This window comes from Exserohilum turcica (genome assembly GCF_000359705.1).
Source record: "Exserohilum turcica Et28A unplaced genomic scaffold SETTUscaffold_23, whole genome shotgun sequence".
Classification (NCBI taxonomy): Eukaryota; Fungi; Ascomycota; class Dothideomycetes; order Pleosporales; family Pleosporaceae; genus Exserohilum; species Exserohilum turcicum.
Genome location: NW_007360059.1, coordinates 287,664 through 309,936, shown reverse-complemented (window position 1 = coordinate 309,936; position 22,273 = coordinate 287,664). Strand labels below are relative to the sequence as shown.

The window sequence follows — 22,273 nt, the reverse complement described above, 5'->3', positions numbered from 1 at the left end:
CAAGAAGTTTACGTGTCAAATCTAGTTATTTTAGAATTTATTACTACTTAGTTGTCAACATTATAAATTCCAGGAGCTTTGCCGTGCGGAGAAGGAGCCGTAGAAAGCCTTACAGGGAAGCGAGATGCGTACAATCGTGTTGAAACGATGAAATAGTGCCGTAACATATTCCCGCGCTACCCCCCACTGCCCTATTTTAGATGCCCAAAAATAAACATGGCGCATGTCATTGGTCTAAGAGCCAATTAGAATGAACCTTTTGTTGTTGCAATGTCTTACGACGCCTTCAAGCGACCAGGCATTACCTACATTGTAGAGGGCTACTAATAAAATATTGTCGCAGCCGAGGCAAGGCTGCAGAAGCAATGACTTCAGCTGAACTGAAGCAACAAGCCACTGTAACGGCAGCAAGAATGCACCGTCTCAACAAGAAAAGGCAATAGCTATACACCACACATAAATGAAGATGGTAGATAGCAGACACAATACATATCGATTTGATCGCACCCACGCCTGTAGCAAATATCAAGGAAAAGATAAGGCAACTTTTAGCATAGAGAATTTCTTCTGACGTGCGTAAATCATACAATTTCCATCCCTGCTTAGAGAGATACCCTTTGTGACGAGACATTATATCAAGACACTCGCTAACACAGCGAACTTAGCAATAGGCCATAAGGATAGGTTTTCTGGGCTTGGTGTTGTTGATTGATTGATTGATTGATTGATTGAGTCCTACTCGGTTTCAGCCGCGTTTTCTCCGCAGCTATGCCCGGCATGGCTGGCGTAGCCAACAGCCGACGCCGCGCAGTCGTTAATCCGCGCCGCCCCACGTCACTCCCTTATGGGAGCCAGCTGTTCCTAGAGGCCTGCCGTTTCCCCTCCACCACTATCTACAATCTGGCTGCAACCTTATCTAGATAATAGCTCTACCAACAGTATACTGTGCTTATAGGCTCGTAGAGGCGTACTGCCTCGTGTTTTGCGGCCGCGATACCTACAGTCTCCCCCCAGCGCTCGGCTGTCGTCTACGCGTCTTCGATCCCAACATGCCCAAGGATCTGCGCTTGTTCTATAAACTGGATGGCTTTAGTGGCTAGCTGTGGCCTGCTTAGGATGGCCCGGAGGTTGTGTCGTCCCTCGAGGTTGTCGAATACCTGGTTCCGGAGGTCCTTGAGCATCCTGCAGTGGAGCAAGATGTGGGCAACAGTCTGTCGTCTCTCCCCGCACTGGCAGCGGGAGCTGGTAACACCTGGCACTCTTTGGGTGAAGAGAAAGTCGCGCAGGCCTATCTTCTCAGTACGCAGCTGCACTAGCAGCGCACTCTGTCGTTTAGTGAGGCCCTCATGTGTCTGAAGTACTTTCTTAGTAGGCCACGGTGTGTGTCTGTAGGTTGCTCGACCTTTGGCCTCTGCGCGCCACTTGGCCGCCCATGCTCGCTCTGTTTGAGTCCTGCACCAGCGCCTGACGGTCGACCTGATTGGATAGAGCCTAGGCGGCGCTTCTGCTGGCGGGTGTCTGCGGCCGTCCTCTCTCCATCCCGTGGCCCCCTTGGCGGCCCTGTCGACAGCTTCGTTTCCTGGGATACCGGTGTGGGCTGGGATCCACCTTATTGTCACTGGCCGGTCCATGTCCTGGAGCGTCTTGACCTGTTCTGCAATGTCTGCAAGAATGTATGCTCCTGATCGACCTTCAGCCTTGGCCACTAACCAAATGGCTGCCTGGTTGTCTGTGTAGATGGCTACCTTCCGCCTCTCACCTCCTCGCTCAGCGTACTCTTGTGCTATTTGTAGTGCGAGGCTGATGCCTTGTAGCTCGGCGGCGTAGACTGTCGAGGTTGTGTCTGGCCCCATGTGCACTGTGCGGGTCTGCTGTGTGAGTGGGCATGTTGCTGCAGCACCAATCTCGCCATCTATGCCGCTGCCGTCGGTGTGGATGCTAAGGCTCTGATCCTTCTCGTGCTCTCTGTCGTGTCGACTACGTGCTTTGTCGGCGCTCTTGTCTATGTGGGTCTTTGGGCCGTGTCGCCAGGGCGGGGTGATAAAGGGCGGAATTGGTTCCTGGTGTTGTTGCGCCATCAGGCTCATCGTGATTAGTAAGCATGTCCTCTTGGCACTGTTTCTAAGTCAACCAAAGCGGCCAAAGCGTCTGTACTCCTAAACCACGAGCAGTCGTCGTGACAGCCCTTGTGCAACGCCGCGATGCCGTGCGACATACTGCTATGCCTTCGAAACAAAAACGCCGAGGACCCAAGCAGCAAACCACACCGCCCTCGAGTTTTGTAGAGCCACCGTTAACCCCGCCGCCAACCGACGAGAAGCCGTACGCGCAAGCCCCTCGAATTATCGCACTTTTCCACGAAATTCAAGCAGGAAAGCATAGCAATCGAGACCCGTGGACAGAGTTTTCGCTTCAACCCGGGGAGTACGATAAATTGCAGCGTCTCTTCAAACAAGAGGAGAGGCTGCTAGGGTTTGTGAAAGACAAGATACGGTGAGTATGCTCAAAACATGATAGGCATAGCGGTTGACAAGAGAGGTAAACAGGTATGATTACGACGTGGAAAAGCACCGGCTTGTCGTTCGCATGCCTACAGCCGTGCATGAATTGTTCATTGCCCGTGTTGAGGATGCTGTGCTCAGCCAACTGAAATCGATTCGTGAAGGATCTGATGACGCGGCGGCTTTCGCCCAGAAGGTTGATTCTGCTCGGTCTACCGAGCTACATTTTCCAGTTACAGATGATTCCTCCGGCAAGAAATCGAAATATGAGCCGGACGCATCTTTCTGGCACGATGACGCGGAATACCCTGGGGTTATCGTCGAAGTGGCATATTCACAGAAGAAAAAGAGACTGCGCCGGTTGGCCGAAAACTATCTCCTGGACTCAGATGCTAGTGTGCGAGTTGTTGTGGGTTTCAACATCGGATATGGCGTGAACGAGTCGCGTGAAGCGACCTTGTCGGTATGGCGGCCTCAATTTCTTCACACCAACGATGGCGTTGAACTACGAGTAGTTGAGGAAGTTGCGGATGAGGTATGTCTTGTTTCAGGTAAAAGCTGGTTTTCCTACCTAACGTCTCATTGCAGGCATTTCGTGACGAGCAAGGAAATTCTACTACTCACCCAGGCCTACGGCTTCAACTGTCCGACTTTGCATGCGAGGAACTTACAAAGGATGTGGTGGTTACGGAGGGAAGGAGGGAGATCATAGTGTCTACTCAAGAGCTTTGCAATTATCTCTCTGCAGCGGAAGGTAAGATGCGCCGGGAAACATCACTTGTTCGGCATTCCATTCCTGCGGGCGTTAAAAAGCGCAAACGATCAGAAACACCCACAGATGTGATGGTTCCTGGTGATGAAGCGAGATACGTTAAGGAAGAGGAGAGGGAGGCGAAGCGGGCAGCAGTGAACGACTTGGATTACGAACATGCATCAAGCGGCAGCTTTTCAGAATAGAAGACAGCATAATGATCGTTTCGTAATAACCGTTTCGAATAGCTGCATTTGAAATTAAATTCGGTAGTACTTATGTTGGTAAATCTATGGGATAAAGATGATTGTACGTGATTACACGCACCTAGAAGCTATGGAGGATGATCGGCAAAGCAACCACGTTGAAGAGGTAAGCGGACGATTTTGAGGAGTGTACACTTCTCTCCTGTGCATCCACTCTTGAACGCGTGAGTAAAACGAAATTGAGAGAAGGAGTACACATTGGGTGTACTGTGATGTCATGTATAGTTGTACGTTGATAACGTATGGGCAAGAAGGTTAGCCAGCTATCGCGTTCCTAGCGTCACGATAAGATGATGCAAAGGCACGTGCGTAGCGTTACCAAAAGTAAATGATCCCCGTACACAATATACGTCAGGGTTAGTTAGTGACCTTTCGCAAGCAATGGCCTCTAAGGTATATAAACTCTTTTGGGGCACAATAGTCTATTATCCAGCCTTTAACTTTGCAGAAGATGGAACGAACAACGCACAAGTAGGTCTAACAAGGAGGTATATGTTTAGAGCTAAGGTTCTCAAGTACCGATATACTCGATTTTAACCCTGCTTCTCCAAATATTCGGGCGCTTCAGACCTCATTACGCTCTATATTATCTGAAGATGAAAGATTTCAAGCATGCATAGCCATACGGAACGAAATGCTTTCGCAACGAAGACAAGCTGATTGGCTTTTTGTAAAACTCAACGAAGTTATGATTGAAGAGTGCTACCACTATAGGAAGAACGAGCAGCCGCAGCTAGATGTTCTCTTTGATGCAAAGCAATGGGAGCAATTTGTCAACACGGCACAATCTAAGATCAGGATGAGTAAGCAGTGTCTCGCTCCACTTGTTAAGACAGCCGAGTATTGGGGCATGAATAAGGTTCAATACTATGAGTGGGCTTCAATGGGAATCAAGTACTGTGATGTGCTTGCAACTGCTGCTTCCCGAAATCCTGTCTGGGAAGACGCCCGGGTCAAGCTCAACCAGCTGCTGTTGAGAAGGATTACAGAAGGGCGTTCTTTAAGAAAGACAGCGAACCCTATCTACTTGCTCGACTTGGAACACCTTATTGCTTGGACAGGAAAAACCGACTTTGAAAAGAAAGGCCGCCGAGTATACACGTTGAAGTATGAAACAATTACTGAGTCCGATCTGCCAGTTGGTTATGTACTTGACCGGTTTGGTGTCATTGCAGCTGCAGCATGTCAATCACCTCCATCAACATTCACCGCGACAGAGTTAGAAGCCTCATATCATCCGCACAAAGTCTCGGATATGTTCACGAGAAGTACAACAGCCGTCTTTAATAGCCATCTTTCTCAGCGATGTGCTCGTCACTGGAAATTGTTGCGACTGCTCCTCGTCCAGGGTTGTTGTATATTGACTATATTCTCTTTGCTTATGTGAACGAATATAGGTGATCAGGTATATTTCATATACATCGATTTGATTGGAAAGATATTATAAGATCTTCGAAAAACATCGAAGCCAGGAGGCGAAAGCGGGACTCAACTGATGCGTGTGTTGATAGTTTTGGTGGGTTAATTGCTATATTAGCTGACTTGTACTATCCGAATACTATGTAATATAGAGACAAGAAGTCCTAGTGCGACATCTGCGCAAGCCTGCTAGAACTCCAAGCCTAACACTCGATGTTGTGAATAGCATACTCTTTGTCTCCCTCTACGACGCCGCACGCGTTGCCCCAGCCAATCTCAAAGTCATCACTCTTTGGATTCTTCAGCTTAGCGTTAGGTGCACATCTTGCATCTACAGAATAGTAGCTAGTTTCCATCCTGGGTGCGGTGTTCCAATCGCAAGCATCGGAAGCCGGTTTTCCTGACCTGCGGCGGGGCTCCTCAGGCGATGGTAAGACATTGGGTTTGTAAATATGATAGTTATGCCTGGAATGCTTCCCACTGTGACGATGTTTGATGTATCTCCACCTTAGTGATTTGCTAGGAGCATCTAGTGGTGCAGTATAATATGTATTAGGATCAGTTTTAGCACTTGTGTAAGTGCGCGTGGTGATACTGCTATAGCTCGAGCCAATCTGAACGGCTGCACAGTTCATGAAGAATTCGTGCTCACGGTTCAGCCAAACCCAAGCAAATACTGCTATACCAGTTGGTATGTTTAAAGGGACTTTGAACTCAAAGACTTGCGGCGTGTCTTTATCCCTATGAGGGCAGTTCCCATGGTATGAAGCTGCGACTTTCCATGTCTGACCTTTGTCCACGGAGAAGCCGACTTGGCAGCTTCCACCATAGTGAGTTGATCCTGGAACACCGATACTATACATGTGGTCGGATAACTTGAAGTAAGCGTCCTGGCCAGGTTCCCATGTGACTTGCGGTGTGCCTTCTTCGGTATCTAGAAGGTCAAGATGACCACGACAATCGCCAGGAGAAGGCAGTGTTGGCTCGCCCTGAGAATCGCAGCATCCAATTGGAAAGTTGAATTCCTTATCCACCTGTGTTGTGAAAGAATTCGCTTCTTTACTACCACCGAGAGGGGGCGGATACCATAACGACATATGGGCTCGAGCTGTAGTCGCTAAGAATACTAGGAGGGTTCGCGCTACGTACATCGGATAGTAGGTATACAGTGAACAATTTATAGAGCTTCTGGAGGTCTCCTGATCAAACAAGATGACGCTGCTAGGTCTATATAGATGTACGCTAGCAATGATTTGATTTGGATATCATTTAGTGAGTATAACAACAAACTACGTGACTTGTATACGGACTCAATTATTATTTGTGACTTATTGCCTATACTCTGGGATTGCACCTTCATAGAACACAACCATACCGAATAGTGCGCCATGATATTACTATAGGTATATGTGTGAGAGTGGAACTGCATTAGGAAATGCAGGCTTCCGAAGCGGGAAATGGATGCTTGCTTGGCCACTCGCTGCTTTTATTTGGCCTGTGCGCTGACCCCATCACATATAATCACGCTTCCCTCGCCGTCCTACTCACCTCCCACTATCGTCCCTTTCCTCCCTCCACTTCACTTCCTCCTATTGGTCGCTCGGACTGAATCTGTGAGGCATTTTCGTACCCTTGGAAATCATGCGATCGCTGCACTGCCTGACTATGTTATCCACTTTACCCCCTCCTTCAGGATCCACGGTTAAGCCTCTACGCTATATCCTTTGTCAGACCGTCTCGACACGTTTTTCTCGAACACACTACTAGCAGCTCTGTTTCTACTTGGAATTTCACCATTCCAACTCTCTCGCCTATCTCATGGTGGGAAGTCTTTGCGCCAAAGCTTTCATGAACAGTTTGCAATCGTTCCTTAACTTTCGCCCTCTCGGAAGTGAACGTCCCTCCCATTCTGCTCATCCTCGATCTGCCACGTCATACATCACACGGATCAGCAACAAAGGGGCTTCGGATGCCCCGATCACGCCTCAACACGAAGCACTAAGCCGGTATAACTGCAGCTACAGACCTAGCGAGGTTACGTTGGCAGGTAGCCTTAGAGAAATGATTGGTTTTGAACTGTCCAAGTGTCACTGCAAGCCCAGTTTCACCAAAAAGTCACGCCAGAAAAGCCGCAGCTAGAGTCCAACCCGCTACTCAGCCATGCAGGTAGCGGTCATGATGTACTTTCCGAGACTGCGCCGTAACACAGATTGGTAGAATCTGGGTCCATGTGACTGCCTGCATGATGGCAGTGCCCTATTCCAGCGTTACATATCAGGGGTAGTGAAGACTAGAGCGGGCGTTCAGCACAGCTTGGGCGCCAACCTCTCTGCACTGTGTGGCCCAAGCCGCCCAAAGCCTGACGTCTAGAGTCTAAACACGAATCTGAGCCCGTATCTGGGTTTCGGAGTGGCCGACGAGCTAAAATACACGTCTTGGAATCTCCCTGTTCAGCAGACGGGCTCTGGCGAAAAAGAGGCGGGACCTATACCACAGCCTGAAGCCTAGGAATGCATTGTACTTCTTCATTTCTAGTACGAGTATTAGTGAGAGATTTAGACACGTTTCTATCTAAGAAGAAAGGGGCTTCATGCGAAAACTCTATCGCCGCCGATATCTCGCATCCGTATGATATGTTTGGGTACACGACGCGAAGCTGGTTCGACTCTAGTCTAATATGCCGCTGGCAAGGGTGCGAAGTTTCGAGCACGGTCTCATAAGGACTGCTGCCTGATGGGCGCTAAATGTTATTCCAGATGGCTCTCCGAGAGGATTCACATTACAGGAGAGACCTCAGGAGTGGCATCTTGCCTATTTAAACCTCTGCGTCTCCTCTCTCCTCGCAGCACCAGCACGTCCTCGAGCCGCAACAGCAGCCATGGCAATGTTCTTTGACACTTTTTCCATACCTCACGCACAAGACTCTCTTCAAATAATACAGTACAGTGGGCCTCCAAAGCCTAAGCAAACCTCTCGTCGGAACCCTTCAAAGACCTTGTCAAGCAAAGACAGTACAAGATCGAACACTAAACTGGAGAATAAGGAGGATCCTGTACCAACGTCGGACGAAGTCGAAGTCATTGATTTGACATACTTAGGTGGGCATCCCTACAGCCAGCGTAGCCGTACTATGCTCATTCCAGCGTTCTATGATGACTAACACAAACATAGTTGGAGAAGGTGACAGCGACATAAGCGGTAGCAGAGGTGGAGGAGATGGTGATATCAACAGTTGCGACGATTTTGCGCCCCAGTACGAAAGTGAAGGCGAAGAATTTGAGCGGAACGTTCGAGAAGGCGCAAACGACGAGAGCTCAAATAACCCAGCTCCTTCTGAAAACGTTAGTCAAGGTAAGTGCTGGGGTGCGATTGTGATAGTGGCTCTTGCACACCATTTCTGACATTGCGTAGAAAATACGGTCGTTGTCGAAGACAATCAGCCTAGCGTAGATACAGACGGGGGCGACTCGCACGAAAATGATGCGGGTACGCAGATAAACAATCGGCTTGAAGTTTCGAGCATCACAGCTCTGAATCTTCGCAGTGGGAAGTATCCTATAGACACGGAAAATGACATCGACTACGATGCATTTGGAAAAGCAAAGACTCGAATGAGTGGATTCCCATGTCACAAATTTCCATCAATTCCGCCAATAAGCTTGTCGAAGATGAATATCGAACAATCAACGCGAGGCAGCCCTCCTTCGATCGAAAACACGAGCAGTAGCAGCAGGAGCAGTAGCAGCAGCAGCAGCAGCAGCGGCAGCAGCAGCAGCGATACCGATACCGATCACAATGATTGCGATAATCAGATAGCGTGGCTGACCCGCAAGCGGAAACGCTTCCCGCCAACCAAGCAGCACATTCGATTATCAAACATGACATCGAAGCAGCGCCTTAAGCACAATGTGGGCCCATCGAAGCAGCAAATGCCATCCCCATCTAGCAGCAGCCAGTTCTCCAACTGTCCTTTGGCTCTGAAACCTCCTTCAGAACCACCGCACAGCGTATACGATGCTAAAATCTGCCACAGCGATGACAGCAGCGATGATAGCAGTGAATATCACTCGCGCAAGTATAAGCGGAAGCGCTATCAGGACACTTTGAACGACGATGACGACGAATATGAGGTAGAGAAGATTCTCGATGCCCGTGTCTATCGCAGGAAGCTACAGTACCGTGTGAAATGGCTAGAATATGAGGAGGATCTGGAGTGGTATGATGCGTCTAACTTCAAGAATAGCCCGCACAGACTTCGGGATTTTCATGCGGCTAACCCTTTACACCCAGGCCCTCCAAGAAGGTTGGAGATCTGGGTACAGTGCTGGGAGATGGACAGAGATGCGAGCAATCATCCTGACGATAACAAGCCTGAAGAACTGACGAACTAGATGGGATACCATTGGCAGACTGGCGTTTAAGACTTAGAATCGTTCTAGTTCCTTATTTTTCCTTAATACTACGTTGGCGCAATGTTGAGTTTTCCTCCCTTACTATCACTAATCGTAGGTTGCTTATGTCAACTTAAAATTCTAAGTTCATTTGAGGAAGGGTGATATGAGACTACAATACATGCTAAACCTATCCACCAGACCATCGTTGTAGAAGCGTGCCCCTTTCGGCCTAAACAGCACGACTGACTATACGAACCTTGCATAGCCCCTGGGTGCACGCCATCAACATCAACCCTGGCTTCTCAATAATTTTCGAACCCGACCTACACTGTCCATTCCGGAACACTGTGCAGGACTAAGAATGAAGAATTTGACTCTCAGAAGAAGATAACCTTTTCGCCGACTTTATCATCCTCGATACTTGATTTGTATAGCACTCCAATTCGCCTTGATCGAAAATATATCGATTTGGCGCGCTTGGTGTTGGCTGGTTCTGGAAGACACAATGCTGAGGTGCACGAGCGAATTATCGTTAGAGATAGGTTGAAGTGCTTCAACAGATGATCCTGACTTCTGATGTTACGTCCTGTATCTGCGCGCAAATGATCTACAGTAGTTACATTAAATTAATCTTGCCTGTTTACGCTCTGCAAAACTTGGTGCTGAATCTATTGTAAATTTTCAAACAGATCTCATGGGGCTGTGCAAGTACGCTGGTACACGAAGCTGCGTGAGAAAGCTTAACATTAACTTACTAACTACTTATTCAAGGATCCAGTGGTATGCGAACTAAGGAAAGTCTGTACTTCTTCGGCATTAGATCCCACATCACACGACTCAGAGGGTCTTCCCTTCTACTCCCACCTCTCTCTCTCTGTTTTTCATTTTCGGGGTGTGATTCTGACAAGAGTTCCTCGGGCCATGATGAGTATATCATTGTGGCAATCTATCGTATGCCAGGTTCCGCATTGCAATGCCTCTATGTCTGCGACAGCGGCCGCCTTATGTTCTAGTATCTCCCTTGCCTTTTGCACCGAAAGCCATTCGATGCTATAGGCAATCTCTGAATCACTTCTATTTGCACCTGGTGGTGTCATTTCTGCGATGTACTCGATGTGAATCTCAAGCTCATCTGCAGTGTGAAATTGCGTTTCGCTCGCGACAACGCTACTGGCCTGTGACAAACCCTGAATCAATTCTTCAGTTCCACATGTTATAACCTTATGCAGAGTTGTTCGATGACTGCATTGGGCGGATAGTTGCGTCGCAACTTGGTCTGACAAGCTCATTTGGGAAGTCCATCATCTTCTGCGGTGATAATACTTCTCGAACTAAGTGCGGAAGGAACAGCTTTGATGCACTCTGCGAGGGAGACTGATGATTGGTCTTTGGGTAATATCGTGTGTTCCCGGAGTCTGGCTGTGCCGTTGACTAAGGAGCTTTTCGCAGATGTTTTCTCCCATTCGATTACCTCTGCCACAGCTGGTGTGCGCAACGTTGATGTAGATAGAGGCAGTGTAAGCAATGTACTCTCGTTTGGATCTGGGTACATGGTCTTCTTCTGTCTTGATAGCAGTGTCTTTAGGCTATCTTTAATCTGATCTTCTAATGCCGAATTGAGTCGTATATCCAAATCGTTAAGATCAGACATCAGTGGCAATCTCCATCCAGGATACAATCGCCCATGGTATCGAGGTGTGTGCATTTTCCCATGCATCAGAATGAAAGCATTACACAGAAAGCATGCATCCTTGCTGGAACAAACGACACGTGGCGGTAACCTCGAAAAGTTCAGCTCATAATGGAAGACAAGCTGAATTTCTGCATGTATCTTGGCCTCCCGCATCGTTTTCCTTGTTTGATCAGCAAACTGATCATTCAGCTGTGGACCACTCGTGTTCAGGAGACGACAGAGGTGGCGGACGACTGGCCCTTGGCAATTCGTGTTCATTCTTGAGATCGTCGACGTGAGCTGTGGAGTATAGTTTTCGTCCGAAATTCGATCGAAAGCCTCTTTGGGCAGACTGGCGATAACCACTTTCGCTCGCCGCAGCAAGGGAATCTTTTTGGCTGTACGATACAAAAATCGTGCAGCTTCTCGATATCTCGACACTTTCTTAATAATGTTGAACAGGTTTTGCCTTGAACTTGGGCCCATTGCACGATTTGGTATCGAGCCTAGCAGGGCTTGAACATCTCCAGTCTGCTTCAACTGGTAGATGCCTTCCACCAGATTTCCTAACTCCGCCGACTTCTGATGCTTAGCCCATGCGTCAGCTAGTCTAATGACATCTTTGGCTCTTTCTATGAATAAGCTAAAGGGTAGGCTGCTCAGAGTTTGATGATTGACTTGCTTGAGGGAATTGATAGCTTCGCCTAAAACAACCCTGAGGGGCTGTCTAGGAGTACCCCGTGTTTTAGCCATGAATCTTAGACGACTTAGAACGCGATGGGAATATATGGAAATGATTGCATTGAAGATTTGGTGTTCTATAGCTCGGTTGTTGTCTCTCTCTTATAACAGTTATCATCGACAAGAATAGAGGAGCTTACATTACATACCTTGTGAGATCTCCGACAGAATTGTGAAGATCTTCTCGAGATTCTGCTCTATATTTTGGAGGGCCTCGTTACCATCTGCCTCATTTTTCTTGTTCACAGCCACTACAACATCTAGCGACATCAACTTAGGGTTCTCCTCAACGCAGAGGGCTGGTATATGGTTGGGGTCATCTTCGGTATAAGAGAGGAAGGCTAATGTGCTAGCTAAGTCTCGCTCCTGGACAAATGACGATGAATAGCCCCCTTGGCGAGATGGAGGCTTCTTGATCTCATTGCAGGAAGGTGGGACTGGGACCGAATGGAGGAGATAGAGTAGGGCGATATTCTCAGCGCAAATCACTGCGGGCGGTGGAGAGTAGGTGAGCATGTTTGGTGAGACGCGATCTAACCACCACATGTTGTAAATGTGACAGTACGCTGAGCTAGTTGAAATAACATTCACGTCGCCCGGGGTCACGACCTGCATACCTTGTGCACTTCCTCGATCGGTAAGGACAACGCGCTTCCGCACTACATCAGACCTGCTACAGGCTATGGCCTAATGTCGATTGGAACTGGGGTAGGCGGGGTGGGCGGGGTAAGCGGGGTAGAGCGACAAACAGGCTATGACGCCGACCCTGCTTCTCAGCTTCGCGACGTATCTTCGCGACATACTTTGGGTCCTCAATGGCGACTAGATCAGCAAAAGGAGTACCGTTTATAGGAAAACTGTTCAATTCAGGATGCTAGAAGTATTCCACGTCGACTGCCAGAGTCATTCGCTTCCCGATCGTGGTTGACTTGCGAGGTTGGAAAGGTATTCTCACCACATTACCGACAAAGTGGTAGACGGAATTACATAGCTATACTAGCAGTCATTGGTTATTTCTACTGGATTACATGGTACATACTGATCGATAGGTCTCCTTATCCTTCTAACTCCTTCAGGTCATCCCGTGCTGCCCTTAGGATCTCCTTCATATCCAAGTACAGCCTCGGATTCGGTACCCTCCACCTTCCGCCTCCAGGGAATATCTTTCTCCGTAATCTGTCAATGCAAGGTACAAGTGGCTGGTAATAGTCTATGAAGTGTTCGAGGATAGTTTTACGAAAAATCTCATCATCTTATACTGTGCCTAGCTTTAGCTTGGCTAGCTCCTCCGTGTTTGCATAATTCTATTTGTCAAACTGTTGGACTACTCTTGCCTGCGACCCGTTGTAGTGAAGGCATTTCCAAAATAGCGCCTAGAAGAAGGATTTTAATTCGTGCATGAAAGAATGCTGCTCATCGTCGTAAAGTATCCCAATCGCCATGAACGCTAGCGTGCCGGTCTTCCCTCGAGCAGTACAGCCACTCCTCAATTTTTGTAATATTTTTAGAGTCACTCATGGAGGTTGCTTCCTCTATGCGTTCTTGCTCTTCGTCTGAATCATATGTCATGAACCATTCGTGCTCGAATATCGCCTTTTCGTATGGTGGGTACCCATCAGAACGCAACCAGCTGAAGATGTTACGCGTGGCATTCTCTGAAATGGCCTCTTGTTCACAGTTTAAACCTTTCCACACAATAGGGACTGTGTATTGACCTTCTTGTATACTAGGCTGACCAAAAATTTTGTATGGACATTGTTGTATTGATAGGAGTTTTATTTCCCCTTCTGTGCAGTCCCAAACAAACCCTTGATATTGGAGTCCATGGCCTTCACAATGCTCGTGGACCTTTACTTCGAGATCGACGTCGTCCTTAGGAGTTTTTCCAAAAGGTTTCCATTGGCAGATCGGGGTTCGAGTGTGATTTCTGGACTGGCACAGGAAAAGTAAACGACATTCGTCCGCACGCTGTATGTATCCGTCAACTGCAAGTGGCCTAGACACAGGTTGCTGTATGAATGATTGGATTGTCCCAGTCCACGCAGCGGAGTCAAGGTCGATCGGTATCTGTCCATATTTTATATCTTGTAGGAGTTTTTGTTGAATGCCTAGGATGGCACTGCCTAGCCAGATGCACGCTACCTCGGGTCTTCTCTCCATGCACATGCGCCCAAAAATCGACAGCTTTTCTCCAACCAGTGATTCGATAGCAGCGACTGTTCCTTGCAACCAGGGTGTTACAGCGTTGCATTCTATGTTGGCTTCGTAAAAGACACTGAGGAGTAGAGGACGTAAGCCATTGATGTTGCAACTTAACGTGATCAGTCTATCGAGGTGTTGCCCTTCAGGTATTGCCTGGGTCAGTGAGCAATCTTTGTGAATATGGGCCGGGCCCTCGCTCGATTCTTTTCGTGCATTGAAATTAGGAGACCGCAATCGCAGTGTTCCACCAGCCATATACGGGAGTAGGAGTACGGCAGCCAAAGCGGCATGGCTTTGATCGACGATGTCGTGACGTGTACAAAACCTATTCAGAAAGCCAAAGGCTTCTGAGAATGTTGCGGCAGACTCTTGACAATTTGATATATCTAGCTCTGGGTCCAGTAGGAATTGGGAGTTCGACTCGACACGAATCGACCACGGTGACGAAAGGGAGGATCGAATACTGGCTTGCCAGCCCTGGCCTTTTGCCAAAACAGCAGTCCACCATCGGGATTCTTTTGAGCTTGCGGGTCCGATATCTACAACAGCGGAATGTTGGGCGTTATCGGACTTTGTTGTTGCGTCGTAATGCTTTGCTAGGTTGTCGGTATAGGTGAGAGAGCAAGCTGGAGACATGATTTCTACCCAACGAGCTGATAAGACATATGCCCACGCTAACACGAGGATTGCTAGATAATCGTTCTGAGAACGAAACCATGACGTGGAATAAGTATCAGTCGGAGCCGAATCAGATATCGAAAGTAGAACTGGGTCCTTCACCGCGACCTCTAACTGTACTCGACGCCGAAAAGAAGGAATGGAGCTGGCGCATGTTGCAGGTGAAGATGCCCAAGTAGAGAAACCAGAAGCGCTTAATCCATTAGGGTGCTCTTCGAGCTTAAGATTTTGTGGGAAGGCTGGTAAGAGAGGAAATGTATTCTTCGTGAAAAAGCAGCGAGTAGGAAGCTTCGTATTTTTAACAACGAGAGAATGTAGTTGAGCCCAGGTTTCGAAGCCAGCCGCATAGATATTCCGGAATCGTTCTTCACTTATCTGGATTTCATCAATCTCCATTGTGGACGAGAAATGAAAAAGCATCAGAAAACATTAGGGAAGAAGCCCGCTTGTATATCGCAAGGTCTGTGCGTACTAGTAGCCTTGGATTGATATGGGAGCCCCACAAAACAACAGGCACCTTGCCTAATCAAGTCCGCCCCTCCTAACGCTCATACCCCACAACATTTGTCTTTCACCCCAAACGCGTGATCCCCTTTGCATCGATCATGGAGCACTCGTATGGATGGTCGATACACCACTTGCAAAGCGCATATTCATTCCTCAAGCCTTGATGACCGCCTGCTTGGCAAACCTTAAATTTCTTTCGACAGCCATAGGCTTCGCATGTGTAGTAGTTGTGCTCGTTGTTGGCATGCTCGCACACGCTGCATACCCCTGTCGCTCCAGAGCTAGCTGACATTTGTCTGACGTGTCTTCAGATTGCGTCTATGTCTATTAAGCTAGTACATTATTAAACAAGAACTATATACGCATACAATCAAGGTTATAGACACAAGGTACTTTTGCATTGGAGCATTTGTAGCTGGAGGTAGGTATGTGGCAGTAACTCATGTGTGATCGAAGACGGGAATCGCTGGATATTCCGTATTGGAGTGCCCGAAACCTTATCAATAAATACCGAAAAGCCTTGTTCGACGCAATGCGCGAGGCATTTCTCTCTGTACAAATGATGATTGATACTGTGCCTAGTTTATCTTGATGTAAGCATGCTGTGCTACATGCCTTGGCAAAACGTGTTGTTTCGCGATACCGCCACGGCGCATGATCATCCGCCGGAGTAAGAAAGGATTGGTCAACATGCGACGTATGACCCACCACAATATCGCGTTTCGCGGTTCCGCGGAGCTTGACGGGACAGAAAGGGATAAAGGCTGTTAGCCTAGCTTGTAGGCTTATGGATCTCATTGGTTCAATCCATATTGCAAATTCCAAGTTTGTTACCTTGGCGCTGCAAGTTTTATGATTGCAATTCGTAAATCGTTTGTTTCCGCAAATGGGTTCATTCAATTGCATTTCCTATTCGCATTGTCATCCTAAAATTGCAATTTGTGCTCACAGATCAGCAGATATTCAGCAATAAACAATCGATATTACCCCATTTCAACTCACGCCGCCATCCCCACTTGTTCGCCACAATGCAAATCGACCATCTCTATACGAACCTCGACCTTCTTGGACAGCAAGTGCGGACCACCAAGATTCACTCAAAGGATTTACAAAAACTGAAAGAGAAAACTGCACAGTTAACGCATGAGCTCGAAGTACTTCATGTGCTCGCAAAAACTGCGGAGTTGTTGCAGAGTGCTGACCCTAATGAAAACGGTAACGCGAAGCGCTTTGCGCCTCTCAAAAGCAGGATACAAAAGATGACAAGAGCGATATACAACTCAGGAACAGAACCGGTTTCGGAGCGACTCAGAAGCTTGTCTCATATCCATATAGAGACGTTTCTGTTTCTTGCAGCATCTTATACTCCCCTCGGCATCATGAGACTGGATCAGAACACATTTGATTGTCTTATGGAAATCGCCCCTTTGTATGCGCAGAGTTGGCTGCCACCTGGATGGATCCACCGTACTGAATTTCAGATTGCTGTGACAGCTGGTGCAGGCAAAGGAAGCGAATTCAAACGAAGTATATCCCATTACACCATGCATTGACAAGTTGACTCATCGTTAATACAGAGTACCAAGAGCTAGAGTATGGCGAGGCCCCGAAGCGCCTTCGCACAGAAATGTTGGAGTGGCCGATCCATGAGGCTGGCATTAATTCAAAAGCTTGTAACGACGCTCCGCACCTTGATAGCAGCAACGTCATTCCTTCAGGACAGGTAGAGAGCGGCCTTAGGACGTCAGCAGGTAAGCATATGATATTTGTACGGATGGTTGTTTTGTTAAGCATACATCAGGTACGAAAACAAACGTAAGTCGGAGTCTTGGGATAGAAACTGCATTCGAGGTACCTCGTGAAGTATTCGAAGTAATTTGGGAAAACCACACTCTGGGTGAAATCATCATGACGATCCCAACGGAAGATCGTGTCAGCTCGATCTTGCATACAATACCACGCGAAGACGCAATCGAGATGGGAGAGCGATATAACCTGCGCAAACTTCCCCTACCTACGTCGGTGTGATTATCTTTGCGTCCACCACCATAGCTTCGAATTGACACCCTGCGGGTACTAGCCCTATATAATGCCTGTCTTTGCTTACAACATCCCATAATGTTCTCTTTGTGTTGTCCTTATCTCGAACCCGTATGCATCCGATCAGAGGGGATGTTTTCGGTGGCTTGAACACGATGAGACGATCTTCAGAATGTTTTGGTACGATTTTTGTGTAATAGTCAATCCATGGTGTGATTTCGAAGGAAGACTTATCACCTCCCAACTGTTACTCGCACTATCAGCTTCATGTATGTTCGATCAGTGTAGATGGGGCAACACACTCGCTCTTCGGCTATTGCTTTTAGTTTTGCATCATCCTCCGCGAGGTCCAAGGAGATCTCCTCACAAAACGTGACCATCGTAAGCTGTGAAGTTATCCGTAATAACGACAAGATGAGCTTCTTGTTGTTAATAGTTTCGTTAAAGGTGCTCGATGCGCCGACGAGATTGAGGAATTGTCTGCCTGGGTGTCAGCTTGAAGGGAAGTTGCCAGAGTGACTTGATAATGATTACATGAACGCGGTGAGTGGCTTTTTGACAGATGATAAGTGAAGTGACTCGGGATGGAGCTGGGCAGAGCACGTACTCACAGTGCGATGTCCACTGGGTGTCGTGGTCGTTTTGGAGCCCGATTTCAGCCCAGTACCACGCTACCCACATTTCGCCGTCGACTCGCCTGCCCCACCATTAGCGCGGGGTCTTATCACGTGAGCGTAAAGTCCATGTTTCCCTCTTTGTTGGCCAACATTTCAGGGTAGACACAAGTTGAACGCTCTCTTACTCATCGAAATGAACCAAAATTGGATTTAATGTCGTATGTGCTTTAATGTTAAGACTTGAGTATTCAGTGGAATGTGAATGCCCAGCTGACCTCTAAGGCCTCATGGACATGTAACCTCTGTACCTCAAAAACCAACATCCACTAGGGAAAAGCTATGTTTTGCCAGCAGTTCCTTTCTTCACTTAATGAATATGTAGAGACTTAGTTGTAAAGTCGGTATGTGGAGCTTTGGGCTGTGTCCTTAACATTTACTGCGCAAAAAATTGCACGTGAGCTATGGCGAAATCTTTGTAATAGCAGGTAATACACGCTTGCAAAGTATATTCTTTGTTCGCTACAAGCTCTATAGAAATTGGTTGCTGGGCTCTATCGGAGTATCTGTTCTCGATATTCCATCACAAAGGTTTCTACAACTGCATTTTGCCATTCCAAAACTCAAATACACTAGCTTCCGCGCTTGCAATTTGCAGCCTCGATTTCACCATGAATATACCTCTGCAGTGAGAATACCTAACCTTACTATCGTTTGCCCGCAACTAAAACTCATTCTTTTACTCTTTTAATGCAGAGCACGGTGAACATCGCATTAGCTACATGGATCCCTCAGCTCTTGCAGATATGTATACAGGTATTGTTGTGGCGGGTCAAAGCGTGGGTCTCGGTGTATTACATGGTGCTTTCACAGACTGACTGATCCGTAACAGCATAGGACGCGTAGTTGTAGATCAAACACCGACAGGATCGTAGATGTTGGTATAAAGTACTGCAGTTGATCTCGGTTTTCTCAATATGTGAGAACCATCATCCCTCACCTTGCTTAGCGCATTTCCTTTGCTCAGCCTGTTTCTCCTTATTATCTTCAATACCTTCGGCGTCCCTGCTTTGTAGTCTCTTTTCGCGGTACTACAACGTGTGCTGATATCCTTCACGTGTCGTGTTTTTGCGACATTCATTGTAGGTACGCGTTCTCTAAACGTATTCCTGATTGCAGTGGGGTTGTTAGTACGCATGTTTCTATTTGTGATAGCTCAAGTGAGAGAGAGCAACTGCATCCTTTTGAGTACACGGCTAAGTTTTGACAGTCCTTTAGGATTAAACCATCATGTCTACACCATCAAATAACACGAATTTCGCTAATCAGCAAGGCCACCAAAACGTTGCACCAACTAATGGCACGCGCAACGACCAAGCTGCAACAAACGGCAGCACGCATAACCCCCAATCAAACCCGACAGATATCAATAGTGTTCTGCGTGACGCTACTGCAGAAGAAAAACGTACATTGGGGTTGGATAACTTCAACAGCCGTTGAGACCAAAGAGAAAATATCCAATTTTTGGCAGCAGGTGTAACGAAGAAAAAGGCGTTGGCTTATGTAAGCGACATGGAAAGAAATTGCCGATAGCAGCCTAGCGAGAAATGCCTACTTGGCTCCTCATGTGATATGAATAGCGTGATGCATCCGTTTCTTAAGCCCCACCTGTCAATAACATTTGACCTACAATCTCACTCCTCTCTCGATCTTTATTTTACAGAATCACTTCATGAATTACACTCCTAGTCTACAATCAAATGCCTACACACATCGTTCTCGATTCGACGCCCCGGTTAGATGAGATTGCCGCTTCATTAGTCCTACTTGGCAAAAGGCGTGTGCCGGTACCTGAAACGAGTACGATTTTGTTCACACACGATTTTCCACGAGACGAATGTGCGGAGATGATCAAAGAGATCTATACCAGAGTACGTGCCTGATAGACTGAGAATCTTACAAATTCTGATACATGTTACAAGAAAACTGAAATCCAAGCTGCTGTCGGATGGGCAACCGTGCAAACTCCTGTCAAGTTGCCTGAATTTCTCCTCTGTACATCTGGCACACTTCGTATGAAGGCTAATCACGTGGGCATTCTTAAAGCAATAGGAGATCCCTCGACGTTCAAGGAGGCGAAATTGATATCCTGGGCAAGAGACGTAGAAGGCTCTCGAACTGTAACGAAGTTCATGTCAGGAATGCATCTGATAATGCCAGATGTCTGCTTCGAGCCAGACCCGGTAGAGTTCCAGCTGCTTGTGTTCCCTCTGTCACCGCCGCAGGTTGCTGAGCTTGCCTGAGGGTGTCGAAATCGCTACCACTGCCCAAGCAATCGAACGACGTATTGCATTCCATTCGACGGATCTATGTTTCCAAATTCTTGTAACCATTCTTCTATGTCTGTAGAACAATCGGAATCGTTCAAACTAGTACTTCCTTGCTGGAATTCTGTTGGTGGTGACATAGATTTTAAAGCAACAGCTGCTTTGGTTATTTCAAGACCTGGATGGGTTTCGTCTTGTTTGCAGCGTTTGATGGATCTCTCTATGTTTTTTTCATATGTATGCGCCTCCATAGATTGATTGACATAGATTGGATCAATAATCTGAGAATCGTCTATCGGTACAGCGACATCTGCTGGACTAATCTCGACAAGTTGATGATAGGTTACTTGATGCATACTGGGTGTGAGACTGGAAAAGGTACCCATCTGTCTGTCGGTATCTGTATGTTCTTGTGTCGGCGGTGATTTTGACGGATTGTCATGGATGGAGTTATCGCCCACGTCACTATAGTCCCCGTCTCCACGGTGTTCTTTTGGGACTATCTTGCCATGACGGAGGAAGATTCCAGTGTTGACGTATTTGTGAATCATCCTTATCAATCTTGTACGGCCTCCCGCAATATCGGCATTGTCCACACCTTGAGCTTGAAGACCGCAAATAAGATCTTGTACGATCCCAAAGTCGAGGATCCTCGATTGCTGTTCTAGATCTGGAGTGATATTCTTTCGATACTCGAACAGCATTCTAAAATCTTCGTCATTACATTTTTCCATACTATACGATGTTAGCGTGCACCGAGAACTACCTGTAGTTGTACTCACTCAGACTTGGCGCCATCAATAGAAAACAAAGAACCCGGACCTCCTGCCTCCATGCAAGTAAGGTATTTGCAGCCTATTGTGTACATGCTAGCTACACTTGGCCGCTCGACATTGAGGTCCTTGGCAAGCTTGTCAAGAGCGAGCGATTTCATGCTTCGTCCCACAGAAGAACCTGAAAGCGATATTTCACACCGATCCACTGCATCAGCGAAGTAGAGATAGTAGATGCGATGCGATATGGCAACGTTTTCTCGCGAAGGACCTGCTAGTTCCTGGTACATTCTTTTTGCTGTCTCAAAAGAATCTTTCGGGGTAGGAGATCGAAATGGCTCGATTCCACTATAGTCTCTATGTGCTTCGATTTTAGCAATACGTTCAGCGACCCTACAGAGTCTGTCTTTGCGCTTTTGGGATATTTTGAGAGCTTCGAAATACAGCTTCGAGGGTTTTGAAGATCTTCGCAGTTTGGTACCATCGCTTAAACGCACGTCGGCAACCTTACGAGGCTTGGTGGCTTTCTCTGATAAGCGAGCATGACATGGCGAGTGTGATTGTGACGTAGCTCCAATGGAGGCTTGGCACGGGGTCAGGGGATCCTGAACGCATGTAAATTTGCTCTGAGGCCTGAAGCTTTCTGGTAAAAGCTCACAACACTCGAGACGAGTTCCTCGTTGGAAGAACCGACGAAAAGAGGAAAGCAAGTTCTGGTTCTGAATAAGCTAACTGGCAGCACTTCTTCGCAAGCTTCCTACTTACTGAGTCTTTGATGATATCAGACGGTGTGTACAACTCCAGGAGGTTCATCAAGTCTGTTCTACAGAGCGCCATCTCCGGTAGAGCACTCAGAGTCGCTGGTGTAATGGCAAAAAAGGATACCAGAGGAGTTTGGGTTTCAATAGGGGATTCTTCCCTTGAAACCTAAATTACTTTTGGACCTGGTGGGTCTAGTACCTCACATCCGGCAAGGATAATTATCTCGTAGATCGTATCCACCCCAAGCGAGCTGCACTACTGCCGGTTTAGTCGCTGTACGCGCCCCATCTACAAAGCCTTAGTCAATGCAGCCAATTGCTTGATTGGGCATCTGCTCGTGAAACGATCAGGGGCTGTCCAACAGGGTTCCCTGTGCTGTCTGAACGCTACAAGAATTGCTTTTATACAGTAGACGCCTTAGATCAACCGTGATAGACCCCACTTCCGCTAACTTGTCGTGCCAATCCCGGGATGCAGTTAAGCCCTTGCTAGACTAGCAGAATTCTGCCGTGAATGTTGCGTATCCACACCCTTCTCCATCAGCTCTGTCACGAACGACCCAGGTTGAAACCAGTCCTCTGGAAGGGCCTTTCCGCGTGTGAATTAACTGCCGAAAGTATGCCGAC

The 22,273-nt window shown here is 47.4% G+C and overlaps 7 protein-coding genes across 7 annotated transcripts; 3 read left to right on the top strand and 4 right to left on the bottom strand.

Annotated features, from left to right (window-relative positions):
- The first annotated feature begins 2,198 nt into the window (after positions 1-2,198).
- Positions 2,199-3,528, top strand: SETTUDRAFT_169503 (uncharacterized protein). Its single transcript, XM_008028300.1, has 3 exons — positions 2,199-2,493; positions 2,547-3,036; positions 3,090-3,528. The coding sequence occupies exons 1-3, from the start codon at positions 2,222-2,224 to the stop codon at positions 3,456-3,458; spliced, it is 1,131 nt and encodes a 376-aa protein (XP_008026491.1). The 5' UTR covers positions 2,199-2,221; the 3' UTR covers positions 3,459-3,528.
- A 624-nt stretch (positions 3,529-4,152) lies between these two features.
- Positions 4,153-4,882, top strand: SETTUDRAFT_161641 (uncharacterized protein; the record flags this gene model as incomplete). Its single annotated transcript, XM_008028299.1, has 2 exons — positions 4,153-4,689; positions 4,742-4,882. 2 exons carry the CDS (start codon positions 4,153-4,155, stop codon positions 4,880-4,882), a joined length of 678 nt encoding a protein of 225 aa, XP_008026490.1.
- A 258-nt stretch (positions 4,883-5,140) lies between these two features.
- Positions 5,141-6,088, bottom strand: SETTUDRAFT_110770 (uncharacterized protein; the record flags this gene model as incomplete). Its single annotated transcript, XM_008028298.1, has 1 exon — positions 5,141-6,088. The coding sequence occupies one exon, from the start codon at positions 6,086-6,088 to the stop codon at positions 5,141-5,143; it is 948 nt and encodes a 315-aa protein (XP_008026489.1).
- Positions 6,089-7,800: 1,712 nt separating this feature from the next.
- Positions 7,801-9,365, top strand: SETTUDRAFT_184890 (uncharacterized protein). The gene is made up of 4 exons (XM_008028297.1): positions 7,801-8,035; positions 8,109-8,288; positions 8,349-8,944; positions 8,971-9,365. The coding sequence occupies exons 1-4, from the start codon at positions 7,816-7,818 to the stop codon at positions 8,974-8,976; spliced, it is 1,002 nt and encodes a 333-aa protein (XP_008026488.1). The 5' UTR covers positions 7,801-7,815; the 3' UTR covers positions 8,977-9,365.
- A 1,059-nt stretch (positions 9,366-10,424) lies between these two features.
- On the bottom strand, positions 10,425-12,260 carry SETTUDRAFT_161640 (uncharacterized protein; the record flags this gene model as incomplete). Its single annotated transcript, XM_008028296.1, has 3 exons — positions 10,425-10,518; positions 10,882-11,845; positions 11,894-12,260. The coding sequence occupies 3 exons, from the start codon at positions 12,258-12,260 to the stop codon at positions 10,425-10,427; spliced, it is 1,425 nt and encodes a 474-aa protein (XP_008026487.1).
- Positions 12,261-13,157: 897 nt separating this feature from the next.
- Positions 13,158-15,020, bottom strand: SETTUDRAFT_110951 (uncharacterized protein; the record flags this gene model as incomplete). Its single annotated transcript, XM_008028295.1, has 4 exons — positions 13,158-13,459; positions 13,499-14,055; positions 14,206-14,312; positions 14,493-15,020. 4 exons carry the CDS (start codon positions 15,018-15,020, stop codon positions 13,158-13,160), a joined length of 1,494 nt encoding a protein of 497 aa, XP_008026486.1.
- A 5,082-nt stretch (positions 15,021-20,102) lies between these two features.
- Positions 20,103-21,722, bottom strand: SETTUDRAFT_39945 (uncharacterized protein; the record flags this gene model as incomplete). The annotated part of the gene is made up of 3 exons (XM_008028222.1): positions 20,103-20,847; positions 20,895-21,598; positions 21,651-21,722. 3 exons carry the CDS (start codon positions 21,720-21,722, stop codon positions 20,103-20,105), a joined length of 1,521 nt encoding a protein of 506 aa, XP_008026413.1.
- Positions 21,723-22,273: the final 551 nt, after the last annotated feature.